At 37.9% G+C, this 20,016-nt stretch overlaps 2 protein-coding genes and 1 long non-coding RNA gene across 8 annotated transcripts; 2 read left to right on the forward strand and 1 right to left on the reverse strand.

Moving 5' to 3' along the window:
* Positions 1 to 26: 26 nt before the first annotated feature.
* acta2 (actin alpha 2, smooth muscle) lies at positions 27 to 5,611 on the forward strand. The gene is made up of 9 exons (XM_077503760.1): positions 27 to 1,121; positions 1,459 to 1,613; positions 1,679 to 1,807; positions 1,873 to 1,983; positions 3,294 to 3,378; positions 3,468 to 3,629; positions 4,765 to 4,956; positions 5,024 to 5,205; positions 5,300 to 5,611. The coding sequence occupies exons 2-9, from the start codon at positions 1,485 to 1,487 to the stop codon at positions 5,441 to 5,443; spliced, it is 1,134 nt and encodes a 377-aa protein (XP_077359886.1). The 5' UTR covers positions 27 to 1,121; positions 1,459 to 1,484; the 3' UTR covers positions 5,444 to 5,611.
* A 1,061-nt stretch (positions 5,612 to 6,672) lies between these two features.
* LOC144005397 (uncharacterized) lies at positions 6,673 to 12,157 on the forward strand. Of its 4 annotated transcripts, none has more exons than XR_013279556.1 (5): positions 6,673 to 6,875; positions 8,688 to 8,750; positions 9,870 to 9,953; positions 11,284 to 11,797; positions 11,938 to 12,157. It is a non-coding gene; the product is annotated as an uncharacterized LOC144005397 (long non-coding RNA). The 4 variants fall into 4 exon arrangements; XR_013279558.1 differs by having other exon boundaries at positions 11,284 to 11,762; XR_013279557.1 differs by having other exon boundaries at positions 11,284 to 11,626.
* Positions 11,628 to 13,184, reverse strand: LOC144005396 (uncharacterized). 3 transcript variants are annotated; one of them, XM_077503530.1, is made up of 7 exons: positions 12,975 to 13,184; positions 12,731 to 12,801; positions 12,429 to 12,452; positions 12,220 to 12,245; positions 12,115 to 12,140; positions 11,808 to 12,022; positions 11,628 to 11,745 (listed from the first exon to the last, which is right to left on the reverse strand). In XM_077503530.1, exons 1-5 carry the CDS (start codon positions 13,152 to 13,154, stop codon positions 12,121 to 12,123), a joined length of 321 nt encoding a protein of 106 aa, XP_077359656.1. In that variant the 5' UTR covers positions 13,155 to 13,184; the 3' UTR covers positions 11,628 to 11,745; positions 11,808 to 12,022; positions 12,115 to 12,120. The 3 variants fall into 3 exon arrangements, 2 of the variants coding, with proteins under 2 accessions (XP_077359656.1, XP_077359655.1); XM_077503529.1 differs by having other exon boundaries at positions 12,429 to 12,508; XR_013279555.1 differs by lacking the exon at positions 12,975 to 13,184 and having other exon boundaries at positions 12,115 to 12,128; positions 12,197 to 12,245; positions 12,429 to 12,508; positions 12,731 to 12,807.
* Between the last annotated feature and the right edge of the window lie 6,832 nt (positions 13,185 to 20,016).

Consider the following 20,016-nt stretch of genomic DNA (forward strand, 5'->3'; position numbering starts at 1 on the left):
CCTGCTGATTGGTCGCTCAGTTGTCAATATTTGTGACAAATGTGCCTTTTTGATCTTTGAGGTGAGCTCGTCAAAATGGAACAAAAGAAAAAGTTCTGCCCGTCGTAAATGACATTTGCAGGAAAGAAAAGGTTTGGTCACATTTGAATGCTACAGGCGCCACCTGCTGGCTAGTGAGTGACATGGCACCAACTAAACTCTCAAAGTCTCCACATTCCACAATTGTTGGCGCCAAAAACCAACTCAAATACACCCACACACGCATTCCAAACGTGGTGTGGATGTTAAGCGACCAATCACGTTGGAGTGTGGCAAGTGGGAATGTTTTCCCATTTTGGGTCAAAGTCAAGCAAGAGCATTTGTGTGTGCGTGAGAGAAATGAGAATTGTGATCAATCGGTGGCCCCTCCCTCACATGTTGTTTCTCCATGTTGGGGGGACTGGGTCATGCACGTCTCCCCAGCTCCTTTTTAGGATTTGATGACACTCTGTTCGATCTTCAACTTGTTGCGCGTACGCTTGAGCAGGAAGTTTTTCTTTTTTTTTTCTTTTTTTTTTTTTCTTTTTTGGCTCGTGCGTCTTTTTTCCTTTTAAGGAGATGCGAGTGTGCTCGCTTCCATCCTGACCTTCAACCTCGTCTTCATCTGCACGTGCAACTACATTACCCACAATCCTCACCAGCATCACCTTTAGGTCGCCACAAGCCCAGGAAAGGGTGTGGGGGTGTGGCCAAAAGGTGATCGAGGTCAACGTGAGGTCAGCGGACCTTGTTGACGAGCAGAGCAGGTCAACAGACTTTGGACCAAGACCAGGACCGGAACCAGGACCACAATCTGGATCGAGATGATGAGAAAGCGTCAGCGGGCGGGCGTGAAGAAATGGACATTGCTCGCCATTGGTCGACTCCCCCGAGGTCTGCCCTATAAGGAGGCGAGCGCACCGAGGAGGCCCGAATCGGGGGGACGCTCCTTGTTTGGCTGGATGGGAGGAAGAGGAGGAGGAGGAGGATGAGGAGGCTTCTTAAGGTGTCTCCTCAGACGGGAGCCTCACTTGCTCGCCCGCTCGCCTGCCTGCTTGCTCACTCCACGACCTCCTGACCTCTCGCCTCAACCGAGCACCACAGTAAGTTCTGCAAACTAGCACAACTTCTTCACATGCTTGCCCATCTTCATCACATCTTCATCCTTTCCTCCCCATCCTCATCTTCATCCTCATCTTCACACGTTTTTGTTTCCCGGCCAAGATCCGGATTGACGTCGGCCGCCGCTTCCTGCGATGCGTTTACAGGCACCCAGGAATGTGATGCCCAAATATGGTGCACACAGCTGAGCTGTGTTGGGGGGAGGTGGGGGGGTCATGGCGGCCACCGTATGCCCAAATTAGGAAGTTTGCCCAGAGTTGAGGCTGAACCTGTTCCAGCGGACTTGGACTTGATGATGTCGTTGTGTGTGTCCGTTAGCGTGGTAGCCCCGCCCACCCGCAGCCATGTGCGACGACGAGGAGAGCACGGCCCTGGTGTGCGACAACGGCTCGGGACTTTGCAAAGCCGGATTTGCCGGCGACGACGCCCCCCGGGCCGTCTTCCCGTCCATCGTGGGACGGCCCCGACACCAGGTAAAGATGACAAATGTCGATGATGATGGTGATGATGATGGTCACGGTCACGCGTGCGCTGTTAGGGCGTGATGGTGGGCATGGGCCAGAAGGACAGCTACGTGGGCGACGAGGCGCAGAGCAAGCGAGGAATCCTGACGCTCAAGTACCCCATCGAGCACGGCATCATCACCAACTGGGACGACATGGAGAAGGTGGCGCACGCACCCGCACGCCACGTCCGCCGCCGCCGCCTCTCAAAGTGCTTTCTGGTTGGCAGATCTGGCACCACTCGTTCTACAACGAGTTGCGCGTGGCCCCCGAGGAGCATCCCACCCTCCTGACGGAAGCGCCGCTCAACCCCAAGGCCAACCGAGAGAAGATGACGCAGGTCGACGCACGCACACTGCACATTTTTTTTTTGCACGCTGTCTATTAGGTGTGTAACAATATATTAATATCATGATAAATCATGATACTTTAAATTATCAATACGCCTACGCAAGTATCACGAGATTTGTTGTTAATATACAGCCACTATAACAGCTCTATTGATCATGAATTATTGGGCAATTACTTGATGGGCCACTAGGGGGAGCTCCTCATAAGAGTGGCTGGGAAATGGATGCAAGTGTTAAGGCGAAGAAGACGACTCATCAGCACTCTAACTTGTGAAAGACATTTATCTGTGCAGCAGTTTTGCATAAATTTATGTGTATTATATCTTCAATTTTAACATTTTAAAACATTTTATGTTTTGACTTTTTTTAAGCACACAATTTCTGAGGAATATTAATATTGATTTTTATTTACTTTTCAATGTTACACAAAAAATGGTGTCAGTTTCTAAAATGAACCAATTGACTATTTGACTGACTGACATGTATGACAATAATGTTTAAGAAAGACACAAAATTTGTTGACAGGAAGTTCTTTAAGAAATTTGTTTAAAAAAAGAAATACACTAAAGTACTCAGTGTGAATACAAAACCAGTTTTAATATTGTGTACAAAAAGAAACGATTTTCTCATTGACAAAACATCAATTTGTCTTGAATAGTTTTATCGTGGATTGATTACCTGACCAATAAATCGATAATCACGGTATTGTCATATCATGAGCCTTGTATGGCATATATTAGGGGTGTGAATTGCCTAGTACCTGACGATTCGATTCGTATCACGATTCACAGGTCACGATTCGATTCGATACCGATTAATCCCGATCCGAATTCATAAGTCGATTGTTATGATTTTTTTTCATTCAAATTTAGAAAATACTAATCAGTAAGCTTGTAGAGTGAAAGATTTATATGAAAATGTATTATTTATTTATCTGAAATTTCAGTCTTATAGAGGTTGTAATCTGTTTCATGTTTGAACAGCATTAAAATAAAATATTAAGGCTTAATGTTCCGTTCATATAACATTCTTCCATGCTCAAGGTGTGAATCCTAAAAAAAAAAAAAAAAAAATCGATTCTGCCGATTATTGAATCGATTCGAGAATCGCGCGATGTAGTATCGCGATATATCGCCGAATCGATTTTTTTAACACCCCTAGCATATATCATATCATATTGTATAGTGATGGAATGATGTGAGTCACATGGCTGCCATGTTGTGCCAGGGCTGATTTTTTTTTATTTTTTATTTCATTTAATTTCCTCACAGCCACCTAAATTTTGCGTCATTGCTTTCAGATCATGTTTGAGACGTTCAACGTTCCCGCCATGTACGTGGCCATCCAGGCCGTCTTGTCGCTGTACGCGTCGGGACGCACGACAGGTGCGCTCCATCTGCCCGAACGAATGCTCGGCCGCTCGTATGCGCCCCCCGCCTGACCCGTCGCTCATTTTGCTGTCTCGTGCTCGCAGGCATCGTTTTGGACTCGGGTGACGGCGTGACGCACAACGTTCCCATCTACGAGGGTTACGCCCTTCCGCACGCCATCATGAGGTTGGACCTGGCCGGACGCGACCTCACCGACTACCTGATGAAGATCCTGACGGAACGCGGCTACAGCTTCGTCACCACCGGTGCGTCTAGCTCCGCCCACAACTCCATCACTCGCTTTCCCTGAATGTGATTTGAAAACAAGCTTGAAAATATGAGGAGAGAGAGATTTGTCTCCAAGTTATTTGTCATTTTCACAAATTTTTCAGCTCACAATTGTTCACGTTCACAATTTTCCGATGTTTATGTTGTGTAGGCCTCGAATGTGACTTTCCATTTTTAAAAGTTGAATTGTGCTTATGAAATCGTCAAGCGTGCGTTTGCGTGATCATCAAATATTCAAGACCCGTCATTCTTCCTCAGTCCACAAGGAGGCAGCGTTGCCAGCTCCCGCATCTCATTTCAAATTGAAAAACAAAATGATTCTTTGTTGGAACTTCCATGATGTGTTTGTTTGATACACTCACATTGGGAAACAAAATAGGAGCCTCATTTGTTTCCCTCCAGCTTGTTTTTCCTTTACTCTTCTTCTTTTGTTACGTCTGGGGCAACTGCTACTTTTGTGGAATAGAAGAAGAAAATGTCGCATTTGAACAGCTTGTCAAGGTAAGTTTGAGGCTACTCAACTGGTGTTTTGTTTCCTGACTTGTCAAATGAAGGCAGACATTATGGAAGGGCTCATTTTCCATTTTTCAATCTGAAATTTGAACGAAATGAGAGATGACTCGTTCCTGTTCAGCAAAGACAACAGTGCCTCCTTGTGGACAGAGGAAGAACTGGCCTGAGACCACATGAAGATCTGACCACACTTGTGAATATTTCGAAAGACCGTGATGTTAGGCTGAAAAATGAATGTGCATATGATCCACAAATGCACATTTGACAACTCACAAGCACAATTGATGGTTTACTCATGAGAAGTCATGAAAAATGCACACAAATTTGAGAGAGGAAAAAAAAAAGAAGAAAATCCTAAACGTTTGTGGATGTAAAAAACGTGTGAAAATCCCAAATTTCTTTGTGTGAATCATTTTGTGACAAATTGTATGAAAAGTGTGAAAGTTAGAAGGGGTGCAAATGCAGGCCCAAAGGTCAAAGTTCAAACCGGCCACACTTTGGCTTCCTCCCAAGCGGTGTGTCAGGATTCAGGATGTGCATGGCATTTGCTCAGAATTGATGGAAAGCGTTGACGATGAGCCAATTTGTCGATTTTTGCAGCCGAGCGCGAGATCGTGCGCGACATCAAGGAGAAGCTGTGCTACGTGGCGCTCGACTTTGAGAACGAGATGGGCACGGCGGCCACCTCGTCCTCGCTGGAGAAGAGCTACGAGCTCCCCGACGGACAAGTGATCACCATTGGCAACGAGCGCTTCCGATGCCCCGAGACGCTCTTCCAGCCCTCCTTCATCGGTGAGTGCGTGCCAGCGAGCGAGCACGTGTATGCTAACAATGCTAACGACGCTAACGACGGCGGCAGGCATGGAGTCGGCGGGCATCCACGAGACCACCTACAACAGCATCATGAAGTGCGACATCGACATCCGTAAGGACCTCTACGCCAACAACGTGCTGTCTGGCGGCACCACCATGTACCCGGGCATCGCCGACCGCATGCAGAAGGAGATCACAGCGCTGGCGCCCAGCACCATGAAGATCAAGGTGATTAAAAAAAAAAAAAAAAAAAAAAAAAAATCACTTTTCAAGGCAGCAAGTTGGCCAATTGTGCTCAAAAGGTGTGTCCCGCCCCCTTTAGATCATCGCCCCACCGGAGCGCAAGTACTCTGTGTGGATCGGCGGCTCCATCCTGGCGTCGCTGTCCACCTTCCAGCAGATGTGGATCAGCAAGCAGGAGTACGACGAGGCCGGACCGTCCATCGTCCACCGCAAATGCTTCTAGGAGGGCCAGACCAGACGAAAGCAAGACCCGCTTCCATATCCTCCATTTTTTTTTTTTTTTTTTTTTACATTTGGGATGAAATCAAGCTTGAGCGCCGTCAACAGTGATGTCATAGCTGGGGGTGTGGCCTCCGCATGAAATAGAGCAAATAAAAAGCAAAGCAGCGTGTCAAGTTTTGGTCATTGCTCACAATGTCGCACGTCCGTCCATCGATCGTCAGCTGCATTTTTCCATTACTATATATATATATATTTTTTTTTTAAATCAATGGGCTTCCAAAAATACTTTCCATCCCTTCAGAAAAAATTGTACATTGACACTTACTGATTTGATACTGGTCAAATATTGTTTAGCATGTCCAAGCAGATGTTTTCAAATGCCTCATTACAAATAAAAAATAAAACAAAAGCAAATCGTTCTGCTTTCATGGAGGGCATCATCAAAAACTGCAGAAATTGTTTGGTCAAATTTCAAGTTTGTTGTTTGCAAACACGTACACGTAAATACATTTGCTAACAATATGTGGACTAGAATTGATGAAACAAAAAAGGGGAATCATTCATTAAAAAAAAAAAATCATTTACAAGAGAGCACAAACAAGGAGTGACAAAACTTTAAATACCAGCCTATTTTCGTGTAAGACATACTAAAAAAAGAAATGGGAAAGAAATGTCTGAATATAAAATGTATGTAAAATATATTCATCAAATCCAAAACAGAAAGTTTCAAATCGCCCTTCAATAAAATATGACTGTTTTCACTTGATCAGTCTGTACATGATCACTTCTAGAAAAGGTCTCGTAAATGTAAAAATTTCCGCACAGAAATTCGCCTCCCTGAAAAACTCGTTTTATGACTACAATGGAATTTGGATCTTGTTAGGGATCTTTTCTTGTAAATGTTTACTGTTTTGCAGAATTCAATTTGTCAAATAAAGAATTGTCTTGAAGGTTGAAAAATACCCGGATTTTAGATAAATAAATAAATAAATAAATAAATAAATAAATAAATAGATAGATAGATAGATAGATAGATAAATAAATAAATAAAAAGAAACATTGGTGACCTCTGGTTTGTGCGAACTTGTAGTTTAAAATGTTTAACGTTTAAACTTTAAATTGTGGATGTACCGTTCGACACAATGACAAATTTGCCCTCGAGTTCATTATTCGCTACGGCGTTTATTATTATTTTAGCTAGTGAGCGCTCGATGTAGCCGCGACCCGGAAGTTAAACACCGACCGCCGGAAATGAAGAATGGTTTGTCTTGGCGTCCTTGGCGTTTTGTTTGGTTGGAGCAGTTGTTAGTCGACATTTTTTGGATTGTTTACATGCACAGAGGCGTCCACATAAAGGAATATTGTCTCCACGTCGGCTGCTGCTCGTCTACCTGCACGTCAGGTGAAGAAAAGTGGCGACATGTTGTGAAAAGGTAACTCGTGTTCAACTTTTTCCACGTTTTCGCCGCATGGTCCGCTAAAAGTATATTTTGTTTGAAAAGAACCATCGTCTCCTATTTAGCGTGTCCTCATTTGACTCGATTCGATCATTAGACATTTAGGTGCGTTTACACAATCGAACGAGAAACGATACGTTTGTCCAATGTAAAACGTCTTTATTAGTCTACTTGTCAAAAACGAGAAAGCGTGATACAATAATAATGATGATAATAATAATAATAAATACAAAAAATAACAGATAACAGGATGAAAGAAAGTACAATGTGAGCGGTTGAAAATGTTCGAATGAGTCAGTAAAGTGTTCCTGATGCCTTGCGGGATTAGTTGATGCTGCATTCGAGGACGGTCGGAAATTATCTGAGTTGCTTTTTCCCTGTAACGACCTGAAAGGGTCCACGTTTTCGCCGCATGGTCCGCTAAAAGTATATTTTTGTTTGAAAAGAACCATCGTCTCATATTTAGCGTGTCTTCATCTGACTCGATTAGATCATTAGACATTTAGGTGCGTTTACACAATCGAACGAGAAACGATACTTTTGTCCAATCATTGTCAAATGTGTTTATTCGTCGACTTGTCAAAAACGAGAAAGTGTGATATGATGATGATGACGATGATGATAATAATAAATAAAAAAAATAACAGACAGCAGGATGAAAGAAAATCCAATGTGAGCAGTTGAAAATGTTCGAATGAGTCAGGAAAGTGTTCCTGATGCCTTGCGGGATTAGTTGATGCTGCATTCGAGGACGGTCGGAAATTAACCGAGTTGCTTTTTCCCTGTAGTGACCTGAAAGGGTCCACGTTTTCGCCGCATGGTCCGCTAAAAGTATATTTTTGTTTGAAAAGAAACCATCGTCTCCTATTTAGCGTGTCCTCATTTGACTCGATTAGATCATTAGACATTGAGGTGCGTTTACACGAGAAACGATACTTTTGCCCAATGTCAAATGTGTTTATTAGTCGACTTGTCAAAAACGAGATAGAGGTGAAAGCCAACAACCAAAATGGTGGCTAGTGATAAATTATTTTTATTATGCTTCTCAAAACTCATTTTGACCTCCAGCAAACTTGACTTCTCATAATTTTGCTTCAGTTAATGTTTTATATTGTTTCATCAGCATTTCACACAGTTGAGTAGTTCAGCGTGTAATTTCATGCAGGGGGTTAACGGCATACTGTTACGTACGTTGTCGAATATTTATGAATGAAGAAAGCTGTCTAGTTTTATGCTTGACTAAATTGTTTTACAATTCACGGTATGTGTTTGCAAAGGTAACGTCACATTGTAGTCCGTCGGTGAAGGCGAGGTACTATTTTTTTTTTTTTTTTTTTGTCCCCTCGACTTTACAATTGGGATTTCCGAGTTCAAGGGGTCTTCCTTGTTTGAAGTAGGAAAAGTCCGACTTCCCACCGTTCTCGAATGCACCATAAGTTCCAGAGGGCGGGGCAGCAGCGGTGAGTTGGCGAAGGCCGGTCTTGTGCGGGTGATGGGCGTGATAAGGGTGGAGTCAGCAGAGCGGAGCGAGTGGGTAGGGGCGTGGCTTCGGTTGGAAGGCACTCACCTGCCTGCTGACTGCATGTATCACCTTGCATTCTATGAAAAATCATCAACAGACAGATTATTGTCAAAACTTGAATAATATGACATTTAGGAAGTAGTGATGCGAATATTTAAGAGTTTTTCAATTGTATGAAAACTTTTAGTTTTATGCAAATTAGTAGCTCCGATATGCAAATGAGCTCGACTGACTGCTTTCGTTTGTGTTTTGTTGACATGATGGAGGCCGTTTGGGACACGGATGGCTCTGTGACACAAGCATGCACCTGGAAAGCTGCTTTTCCACAGGTGAGTCGACGTTTTTCACATGCTGTGCGCTTGACCAGGTGTGTCTGATGCCACTTTGCCATTTGGCAGTGCACGCTGACTTGCTGCTTGATGTACTGGACAAACAACAGAACAACATTCAATGCTTCGCAACTTGTGCTTTAGTTAAAAAAAAAAAAAATCACAAATGATTGAAAAATGAATTAAATTAATTGGAAAATAAACAACTTTTTTTTTCAAATGTATTAAAAAAAATGCCTATTCAAATAAATACTATTTATTAAAAAAAAAGTTAAATCAAAGCAACGTATTTTTCAAATGATTTTTAAAAAATTGTCTACTTATTAAAATAAATACTATTTAAAAAAAGTTAAATCAAAGCAACTTTTTTCAAATGTATTTAAAAAATGCCTATTAAAATAAATACTATTTATTAAAAAAAAAAAAAGAAATCAAGGCAAATTCTTTTTCAAATGTATTTAAAAAAAGTGCCTGCTTATTAAAATAAATACTATTTGTTTAAAAAAAAAAAAGAAGAAGTTAAAAGCACATGTCCATGAGCATTGAACGTTGTACTTGTTTTGTGATTGCGCGTGTGTCGGTGTTGTGCAGTCGATGAATCGTGTTTGGCCGATGGAGAGTTGTCGATCAGTTGCTTTTTTTGGTTGCACTCATGTAGCCAATGACTTTTCCAAAATGGCCAAATTGTTAGCTTGTTGTTTTTACTCATGTATATAGATTATGATAATTGATAGACAAGTGATGAGGTGTCAGTAGATAGCCTCAAGTGTACCTAATCAAGTGTCTAAATATTAAGTACACTCTCTGTCTGATTTCTTGACCAAGTGGACATCATTGATTGACAGGTAGATGATGTCAACTTTAATATGTGTTGAAGGCATGCGTGCGACTTCAAATGCACATGTGAATAGTTTGAAAAATTGTTCTGCTTTTACTGATGATTGCACATACTTGCCTTTGTTTATGATTTTAACTGAGACATTTCTAATGACAATTTGGCATCATGACTTACTGTCATTTATTTTTATTTCTTGGTTGTGCTATCTTGCAATTGGGCTTAGCTGCGTTGTGAGTCATTTGATGTGAACGACCATTTTGTTTTTGTTTGTTTTGTGTCAGGACGGTGGACGTGTTGGCCGAACACGCGGCCGACAGACTTGAGGACACGTGTCCGTCGGCGCTACATTGACAGCTCATGGACAGGTGTGTGCGTGCGCTATTCGAAGGCAAATGTTGTGCGTGATGTCACGAAGCCTCTTGCTTGATGTACGACACGCAGCAGAACCTCATTCGATGCTTATGAACGTGTGCTCGATTCAATGCTATTGTTGTGCACAATTGTTGCAAAAATAATGCTTCAGGTATTTTTGCACACTTGTGGAAAATAATAGTATGAAAACAAATGTTGCGCACATGTCCAGAAGCATTGACTGACGTTATTGTCTGTCTTTTTGTCCGATGACGAGATGGCTGACTTGCGCTCACGTGACATCACGCACACACAACATGGCGCAAGCAGTGTTTGTAACGTGAGTGCAATATGAAATTGATGTATTAAAAAAAAAAAAAAAAAAAAGTCAAATATATTGTTGAAGTGGAACGAACGTCTCAGTGTCTTCTTTCTGTGACGTGTTCAAAGTGTGACAATTTGTGTGTGTGATGCATTCAGGTGCTTGTATTGTCGGCGTTGCAAGTGGATTGTTCAGGCTGTCCTTGAAGATTTTTGGCCTCCAGTCCGAGCTGGCTTTCTCGCTTCATTTTTCAAGGCCAGGTGGCGACGTTTTAAGCATGGATCAAGTAAGCCTGCTCGGACCGGAGGCCAAAACTTCTTCGAGGACAACTTGAAAAATCCACTTGCGATCCATTTAAGGCCCGAAAATAGTATTTTTGCTACTATTAAACTTCAACATGCAAATTAAGGGGCATAGCTCCACCTACTTCTTGGAAAATTTGTAATTAATTTGTATAATTGACCACACCCCTCAGAATCAACCAATCAGCTGGCCGTATGCAAATATATTTGCATAGCCACACCCACTTTTACACACAAAATTGCAAAAAAGACAAATTTGCATAGACACGCCCACTTATGCAAATCACTGGCCCATAGTAATTTGCATAATCCCCGCCCACTTGTGGAGCCAACCAATCAGATTCTTCTACTTACCTAGGAAACGACCAATCAGATCCCTTCCTGCTCAGGAATTTGCATAACCCCACCTCCCATGCAACTTGACCACACCCCTTTATTTTACCAGATTCATTTTTATCAAACATTTAAAGAAATGTTTTGTAATGTGTTGGTTGTATTACAAGAGCTCAGAAAAGATAAATTTGTCAATTTTATTTTTCATTTTTTTTAAGTACCAAAAATGACAACAAAAAAAAACTAATTTAGAAACAAAAACTTGACACTAAACAAAAATAGAACTGGAAAAAAATTAATTAAAACAAAAATACCTTAAATTTAAGACTACCAAAAAAAAATAAAAAATCTTGAAGTTGGACTTGATTGGCTTCTCCTTGTCAGCAGGTGAAGTCATGAGCCAGCAGGAGCAGATGGTGCCGACCTTAAGACAAAAACCACATCAGTGAGTCAAGTCAACTTGTGCAGCAAACGTTTTTGAAATGTGATGAAACTCACCAACCAGCACAGAAGGGGATCCCACAACATTGGGCCAAATCGTTCACACGGCTGCGTCACCAGGAAGGCCGCCATGTTCCTCCCCGAAACCACATTGGAGGATAATCAAGAAGAAGCTGGCCCAGTCGAACCTGCGAGTCAATTCTGGGACTGTCAGTGACGACGCTGCTGCATTCACAGGAATCCGACCAAGAACAGTCAAGTCACATTGAAAGAAGCGCACGAGAACCAGGCAAGCTTCAACTTCACTTTATTAAACATGTGGCAACAATAAAAACATTTAAAAAAAAAAAAAAGGATCATGGTGACCAGCAAGTTTCTCCATGATGACCAGAAATGCTTTGGCGCCACCTAGTGGACAATAGAAGGTAATAAACGTCAAGGTTTCAGCACAAAAACAAAGGTAAATGTACCTTTGAGGGTCCTGAGTGAAGCGCAGTTCATTGCAGCTTTTTTTTTGGGGGGGGGGGGGGGACTAGAAAAAGAGACAGACATGTTCAATATATTATATCTAATGTTGACGTCGGCCATTTTGTTTTGCAGCATGCTCAAACCCAGCCATGGACAGCCTTGGACACAATTCTTGGTCCTCAGGCAGCTCTGCTTCAAGTCAAGAGGCCTTTTTTACCTGCAAACAGGAAAAGCAAAACAAAAAAAAACAAAGATAAAAAGGCAGGATGTCAGTAATGGTCAGTGCAAGTCACATGACATGTCCTTTACCTTCCTTCAGTCATCTTCACCATGTGCTGGAACAAATTAAAAGATTAAATAACATTTTAACGTGTACGAGTGTTTGTCTCACCAGTGACGAGAACAGGACTCAACTGGACACCTGCGGCATGCTAGCTGGGCTGAAAAACACGCCGACATTACATAGTTAGCTTCGAAATATGGCAAGTACGTATCGCCAATGGAGAGGGGGGGAAAAACAGGGCAAATAGACAAATTGATTTCAAGGGGAGTCCATTCGCTTTAAGATGCAAGCCTGTGGACAAAATACAAGTTGATTCTCATTACAAACGCTGGCAACTTACCTTCTGCCAAACTGTTCTCTTCTCCTGGAAAGGGGGAAGATAAAGTGCCTTCCTTAGGTTTCCAAGTACCGTTTAATAAACTAAAAAGTTTAAACAAACAAGTACTTACCGGCCGCGAGCATTTATTGCCAAAAATGTCAAATAAACGAGTTTGTGTCATTTTAGCACGTGTTTGACGTTCATTGTTGGAGCAAACATTTTAGCTAGCATGTTAGCAAGGCGTTTGCACGCTGAAAAGGTCAACATGTTAAAACATATAAAAAAAAAAATACCAGCGTAAAAAGAATTTAAATTCAACAAACCTGTTGTCAAAGCTTTTGGTCATCTTGCCGAGATGCGTGGAGAACAGCAGGCGGACGATGTCGACTTCATGCTGGTGAAGAAAGAGGAAGATCGCTCGTTTGATTAGTCGCACCTTAAATAGGTTTTCGTCATCACGTGCATTTTTTTTTAAAAAGCTTTATTTAACGAAGAGAACAAAAAAAATGTCTCAAAATTCAGGAAAAAGAAAATTGATCAGGGTATTGCCTAAGACGGGGCTCGAACCCTGCTCGTTTGCGCCGGAGACCGTGTCGCTATCCGTTCGCCCAAATTGGCTTGTTGCTGTTCTTCCTTCTCCTCGTAATTATGCCATAGAGTAACAAATGGTGAGCGCAAATTACAACTAATTCTATGAATAGAACCGAAAATCCGAAAGTTGTCAAAGCCGAGATGGTCGAGTGGCATACGACATTGCCTTCGGTTCACTTGTTCTCGTGTTCAAGCCTCGTTTTCTGCAACCTTTCCATTTCGTCTTTGTTAGTTGGAGGCTGCGCAAGCGAGGATCGAACCCGGATCGCTTGAACCGGAGGCAAAGTTTTATACATTCGGCCATCATGATTGAAGGTGCTCGCTGCTTTACCTTCTGTATTTGTAGAATTTCTGTATGATTATATGAAGCCAATAAATACGACAGGATCCGGTTTTGGCTATGTGGAAGTTTGGCCGAGTGGTTTGTAACCAAGCTGCCGGATCCCAAAGTCCCGTGTTCGATACCAGGTGTTTCCTGCTTTTATAGGATTATTTCTCAAATGATTGAAAAGATGGTGACGGCGGGGATCGAACCCCCTAACACCGGTGCCGGAGTCGTTGTTTTATTCCATTCGTCCATCTGCTCGCTAAGGATTCAGCAAATATTAATGAAGGTGATGAGTATCTATCTTGTAATCTGAATTTAAATTGGCATGCTCAGGGGCACCCCAACCTTCACCAGCCATTAACGGCATCAAATGCTTCTTTCTTTTAGTTATTATTTTTTTATGGCTATTACTTTCAATTCCCGCATCCTGGTAGTCAGCTACGCAATCTAGTAGGAATCGAATGATTGTTTTAAACAGCTCACGAACAAGTCAACCCTCTTCCCACCCTGAACGTAGTTACTCCAGTCACCCACAGGAGGGCAGTATTGCATTGTATCTGTCATATATCTTGCTTCTCCGTTTTCCTCGAATCGTTCACCACGGCTTTTTTTACCACCCACACGGATTCTCAACGATTCTTCTTCTTCTTCTTTTTTTTTTTTTTAAACTATATTTTATTGGCGGCTTTAATAATGATGCGCGTCTTATAACGACACACTTATTGTTTATTACATGATTGAACAACGAGCCGAAGCTCAGACTTCCTCATCTGAACGTCAGCCAAGGGTTTGCGCCGTATTCTGGAGACATGTGGTACTGCACCCAAGCCACTAATTTTTATATGGAGGACTTTTATTGCAAACAACGTTTGAAGCCGACGTCCTCGATCAGTGTTTGTCAAAGCCTGGACCTTCCTCCGGCCACACTTCCTCTCCAGCCTGTTTTTATGCCATGTCTCCATATTCCGAAGCAGGTGAGGATCGTCATCAGGCTTCTCCAGAGCTCGCTGATGAACTGTCATTGGAATGACGCGTTAGCAAAAGTGCTTGTTGGTCAACACAAACAACACCATATCTGGATAGATGAAATATTTTTTTATTTGCAAAAAAACTGAGATCAGAAAAAAAGTGCACGAGATGAACACACAACACTTTAAAAAAGTTAAGATGACATTTTGTCTGCTTTCAAAGAACAAGTCAGTCTTGCGATTTTACTCATAAGTGCTCATCGGCAAGTTCAACTTTTCACACTTGGGAAAGTTTTTTGTTTTTTTTCTTCACCCGGTTACCGTAAGAACTTTCTCAAATGAGGGTCCACAAACTGCCCATTTTTATTTTTCTTGGAACAAAAAGTATATTGTTGTCGAAAGCGTCCCTCGGTCCCCATCAGAGGCGTAGTTTGCCATTCTTCAAGTCAGGCAACTGCTTGGGGCACCTTAGCCAGCAGGGGGCCCCAAAGGGCCAAACGATTGGACATAAACTGCATATCCTTACATTAGTGAAGCACATGAGTGCAGCAATCACAATTAACTGGCACAAATTCCTTCACTCAGGTGCTTTTTTCTTTAATAATAATAATAATAATAATAATAATAATAATAAAAAACTTTCGATAGCATGGCTGATTATTTTTATTTTTTTTCTAAATGATTATGAATAGTCGTAACACATTTAAAAAAAAAAAAAGAAAGACCATTGTAAGGCGTTTTTTTTTTTAAATGACCATGGATTGCGTTAAAAAAAACACACACCATGTATAGTAAGGTGTTTAAAAAAAAAAAAAACACAACCATTTTTTTGTTTTGTTTTTTTAACGGCCATGTATAGTAAGGCGTTATTTTTTATTTTTTTATGACCATGTATAGAAAGGCGGTTCTTCCATTTACTTTTTTAACAAGCATGTATTATAGTCAGGCGTTAAAAAAAAAGACCAGTATTATGAGCTATTTTTTTTAAATGACCATGTATTGCGTTTAAAAAAAAACAACAAAAAAACGACCATGTATTATAAGGCATTTTTTTTAAACGACCATGTACAGTAATTGTTTTTTTAAACGAGTTTTTTTTTATGACCATGTATAGAAAGGCGTTTTTTTTTATTTTATTTTTAACAACCATGTATAGTAAGGTGTTATAAAAAAAAAAGAAAAAAAAAAAAAGACTATTTAATGTTTTGTTTTTTGTTTTAAACGACTATGTATAGTAAGGAGTTTTTTTGTTTTGTTTTTAAACGACCATGTATAGTAAGAAGTTATTTGTTTTTTTTATGACCATGTATAGAAAGGCAGTTTTTCATTTTTTTTTAGAAACATGTATAGTAAGGCGTAAAAAAAAAAAAAGACCATGTATTATAAGCTATTTTTTTTAAATGACCATGTATTGCGTTTAAAAAACAACAACAATAAAAAAACGACCATGTATTTATTATAAGGCTTTTTTTTTTGTTAAACGACCATGTATAGTAAGGCGTTTTTTTTTTTGTTTGTTTGTTTTTTTAAACGACCATGTATAGTAATTTATTATTATTTTTTTTTAAACGAGTTTTTTTTTATGACCATGTATAGAAAGCTGTTTTTTAATTTTTTTATTATCACCATGTATAGTAAGGAGTTAAAAAAAAAAAAAAAAAAAAAAAAAAAAAAAAAAAAAAAATTTTAAAACGACTATGTATAGTAAGGAGTTTTTTTTTTTTTTTAAACGACCATGTATACTAAGTTTTTTTATTATTATTTTTAAACGAGTTTTTTTTTTTATGACCATGTGTAGAAAGGCGTTTTCTTTTTTTACTTTTTTTTTTTTTAACAACCATGTATAGTAAGGCGTAAAAAAAAAAAAAAAGACTATGTATTAAGGTATTTTTTTTTTAATGACCATGTATTGCGTTAAAAAACAAACAAACAAAAATGACAATGTATTATAAGCCGTTTTATTTATTTATTTTTTTAAAACGCCTAGGTATAGTAAGGAGTTTTGTTTTTTGTTTTTTTTAACGACCATGTAGAGTAAGGCGTAAAAAAAAAAAACACCATGTATAGTAAGGTGTTTAAGGAAAAATAAAAACGAACATGTATTATGACCATGTAATGCGTTTAAAAAAACTAAACAAAAAAAACAACCATGTATAGTAAGTTTTTTTTTTTTTTTTTTTTTAAACAACCAGTATAGTAAGGCTTTTTTTTTTTTTTTTTAAACGACCATGTATAGTAATTTTTTTTTTTTTTTTAAATGACGATTTTTTTTTTAGGACCATGTATAGAAAGGCGTTTTTTTTTTTATACAACCATGTATGGACCCTTTATAGTTTTTCTTGTTTTTCTTTATCTACCATGAGGCGTTTATTTTTTTTTGTTTGTTTGTTTTTTTAAACGATCATGTATAGTAAGGAGTTTTGGGTTTTTTTAACGACCATGTAGAGTAAGGGGTTAAAAAAAACAAAAAAACATGTATAGTAAGGTGTTTAAGGAAAAATAAAAACGAACATTATGACCATGTATTGCGTTTAGAAAAAAAAGAGCCTTTTTTTTTTACAACCATGTATAGTAAGTTTTTTATTTTTTAAACGAGTTTTTTTTATGACCATGTATAGAAAGCCGTTTTTTTTTTTTTACTTTTTTTAACCACCATGTATAGTAAGGCGATTATAAAAAAAATAAATAAAAAAAAAAGACTATTATAAGGTGTTTGTTTTTTTTAACGACCATGTATACTAAGTTTTTTTTATTATTATTATTTTTAAACGAGAAGGAGTTGTTTTTTGTATGACCATGTGTAGAAAGGCGTTTTTTTTTTGTTTTTTTTTTACTTTTTTTTTTTAACAACCATGTATAGTAAGGCGTTAAAAAAAGGACCATGTATTAAGGTATTTTTTTTAAATGACCATGTATTGCGTTAAAAATCAAACAAAAACAAAAAAAACGACAATGTATTATAAGGCTTTTTTTTTTTTTTTTTTTAAACGACCATGTATAGTAAGGCGTTTTTTTTTTTAAACGACCATGTATAGTAAGTTTTTTTATTATTATTTTTAAACGAGGAGTTTTTTTTTTATGACCATGTGTAGAAAGGCGTTTTCTTTTTTTTTCTTTTTTTACGTTTTTTTTAACAACCAAGGCGTTAAAAAAAAGGACCATGTATTAAGGTTTGTTTTTTTTAAATGACCATGTATTGCGTTAAAAATCAAACAAACAAAAAAAAGACAATGTATTATAAGGCTTTTTTTTTTTTTTTAAACGACCATGTAGTAAGGCGTTTTTTTTTTTTTTGTTTTTTTTTTTTAAACAACCATGTATAGTGAGGCATTTTTTTTTTTAAAACGACCATGTATAGTAAGGCGTTTTTTTTTTAAAAATAACCATGTATAGTAAGGAGTTTTTTTAGTTTTTTTTTATCGACTCTCTATAGTAAGGCGTTTTTTTGTTTTTCTTTATCTACCATCTATAGTAAGGCGTTTTTTTTCCTTTTTTTTTAAACGACCATGTAGTCAGGCGTAAAAAAAAAAAAAAAACCACACACCATGTATAGTAAGGTGTTTAAGGAAAAATAAAAACGAACATGTATTATGACCATGTATTGCGTTTTAAAAAAAAAAAAAAAAAAAGCTTTTTTTTTTTTATAACCATGTATAGTAAGTTTTTGGGATTTTTTTAAACAACCAGTTATAGTAAGGCCTTTTTTTTTTTTTTTTAAACGACCATGTATAGTAATTTATTTTTTTTAAAACGAGGAGTTTTTTTTTATGCCCATGTATAGAAAGGCGTTTTTTATTTTATTTTATTTTTTTACTTTTTTAACCACCATGTATAGTAAGGCGTTAAAAAAAGAAAAAGGAAAAAAAAGACTATTATAAGGTGGTTTTTTTTTTTAAACGACTATGTATAGTAAGTTTTTTTTAATTATTATTATTTTTAAACGAGGAGTTTTTTTTATGACCATGTGTAGAAAGGCGTTTTCTTTTCTTTTTTTAACAACCATGTATAGCAAGGCGTAAAAAAAAAAAAAAAAGACCATGTATTAAGTTTTTTTTTTTTTAAATGACCATGTATTGCGTTAAAAATAATGTATATTATTATTATAAGGCGTTTTTTTTTTTTTTTTTTTAAACAACCATGTATAGTAAGGCGTATTTTTTTATTTTTATTTTTTTTTAAACAACCATGTATAGTAAGGAGTGGGTTTTTTTTGTTTGTTGTTTTTTTATCGACCCTCTATAGTAAGGCGTTTTTTTGTTTTTCTTTATCTACCATCGATAGTAAGGCGTTTTTGTTTTTTTGTTTTTTTTTAAACAACCATGTATAGTAAGGAGTGTTTTTTTTTTGTTTGTTTTTTTATCGACCCTCTATAGTAAGGCGTTTTTTTTGTTTTTCTTTATCTACCATCTATAGTAAGGCGTTTTTTTTTTGTTTTTTTTTTAAACAACCATGTATAGTAAGGCGTATTTTTTTATTTTTATTTTTTTTTAAACAACCATGTATAGTAAGGAGTGTTTTTTTTTTTGTTTGTTTTTTTATCGACCCTCTATAGTAAGGCGTTTTTTTTGTTTTTCTTTATCTACCATCTATAGTAAGGCGTTTTTTATTTTTTTTTAACGACCATGTATAGTAAGGAGTTTTTTTTTTTTTTTTTTTTTTTTTACGACCATGTAGAGTAAGGCGTTAAAAAAAACACACCATGTATAGTAAGGTGTTTAAGGAAAAATAAAAACGAACATGTATTATGACCATGTATTGCGTTTAGAGGGAAAAAAAAGAAAAGAAAAAAAAAAGAGGCATTTTCTTTACAACCATGTATAGTAAGTTTTTTTTTTTTTTTTTAAACAACCAGTATAGTAGGGCTGGGTATTGCCGCCAACCTCACGATACGATACGTATCACGATACAGGGGCCACGATACGTTACGATACGTATTGTGATACATATGTATCCCAAATAAGACACATTTTATTTATTTTTTAAACAAAATATAAGGAAAATTGGTACACTGAGACACGTGCCATGTTAAGTTTATCAATAAATAAATGTTGACATTCTTCCTCTGCTTTAATTTTTCTTAGCAAGACACAGTGTCCAATCACCGGTGAGCTATTTTTGCATTAATTGAAGGCAATTAACTTCAAAGACGCTGCTGATTTTTAATTTTTAGGTACAATGCAAGCCGCAAAGGCAAACGTGAACAGCCGATTTAAAGTTAACGAGCAATATCGATTCTGACACCTGCGTATCGATACGTGTATTGTGATGAGGCCCGCAACGATATATTGCCGTATCGATTTTTTGAGCACACCCCTACAGTATAGTAAGGCATTTTTTTTTTTTTCAAACGACCATCTATAGTAAGGCGTTTTTTGTTTTTCTTTAAACGACCATGTATAGTAAGGAGTTTTTTGTTGTTTTTCTTTTATCTACCATCTATAGTAAGGCGGGTTTAAGGGGAAAAAAAAATGACCATGTATTGCGTTTAAAAAAAAAAAAAAAAGAGGCGTTTTTTTTTTTTTTTTACAACCATGTATAGTAAAGTTTTTTTTGTGTTTTTTTTTTTTTAAAAAAAAAGACCATGGCATAAGGCATTTTTTTTAAACCACCATGTACAGTGGTACCTCAACTTACAAACCAATCTTTTCATACGAAATTTTCAAGTTACGAAAAGCCTCAACAAAGAAAGAAAGAAATTTCAAGATACGAAAGGTAAAACATA

Source organism: Festucalex cinctus, chromosome 17, assembly GCF_051991245.1.
Source record: "Festucalex cinctus isolate MCC-2025b chromosome 17, RoL_Fcin_1.0, whole genome shotgun sequence".
Taxonomy (NCBI): Eukaryota; Metazoa; Chordata; class Actinopteri; order Syngnathiformes; family Syngnathidae; genus Festucalex; species Festucalex cinctus.

What these genes read in the sequence shown, in the direction of transcription:
- acta2 (XM_077503760.1), top strand. Translation starts at nt 1,485, where the DNA reads ATGTGCGACGACGAGGAGAGCACGGCCCTGGTGTGCGACAACGGCTCG. An exon ending in TGGGACGGCCCCGACACCAG is followed by an intron (nt 1,614 to 1,678) that starts GTAAAGATGACA and finishes GTGCGCTGTTAG; the next exon opens with GGCGTGATGGTGGGCATGGG. An exon ending in CTTCCAGCCCTCCTTCATCG is followed by an intron (nt 4,957 to 5,023) that starts GTGAGTGCGTGC and finishes CGACGGCGGCAG; the next exon opens with GCATGGAGTCGGCGGGCATC.
- LOC144005396 (XM_077503529.1), bottom strand. Translation starts at nt 13,154, where the DNA reads ATGCCACTCGACCATCTCGGCTTTGACAACTTTCGGATTTTCGGTTCT. An exon ending in AGAGAACAGTTTGGCAGAAG is followed by an intron (nt 12,246 to 12,428) that starts GTAAGTTGCCAG and finishes CGTGTTTTTCAG; the next exon opens with CCCAGCTAGCATGCCGCAGG. An exon ending in TAGCATGCCGCAGGTGTCCA is followed by an intron (nt 12,141 to 12,219) that starts GTTGAGTCCTGT and finishes AATTTGTTCCAG; the next exon opens with CACATGGTGAAGATGACTGA.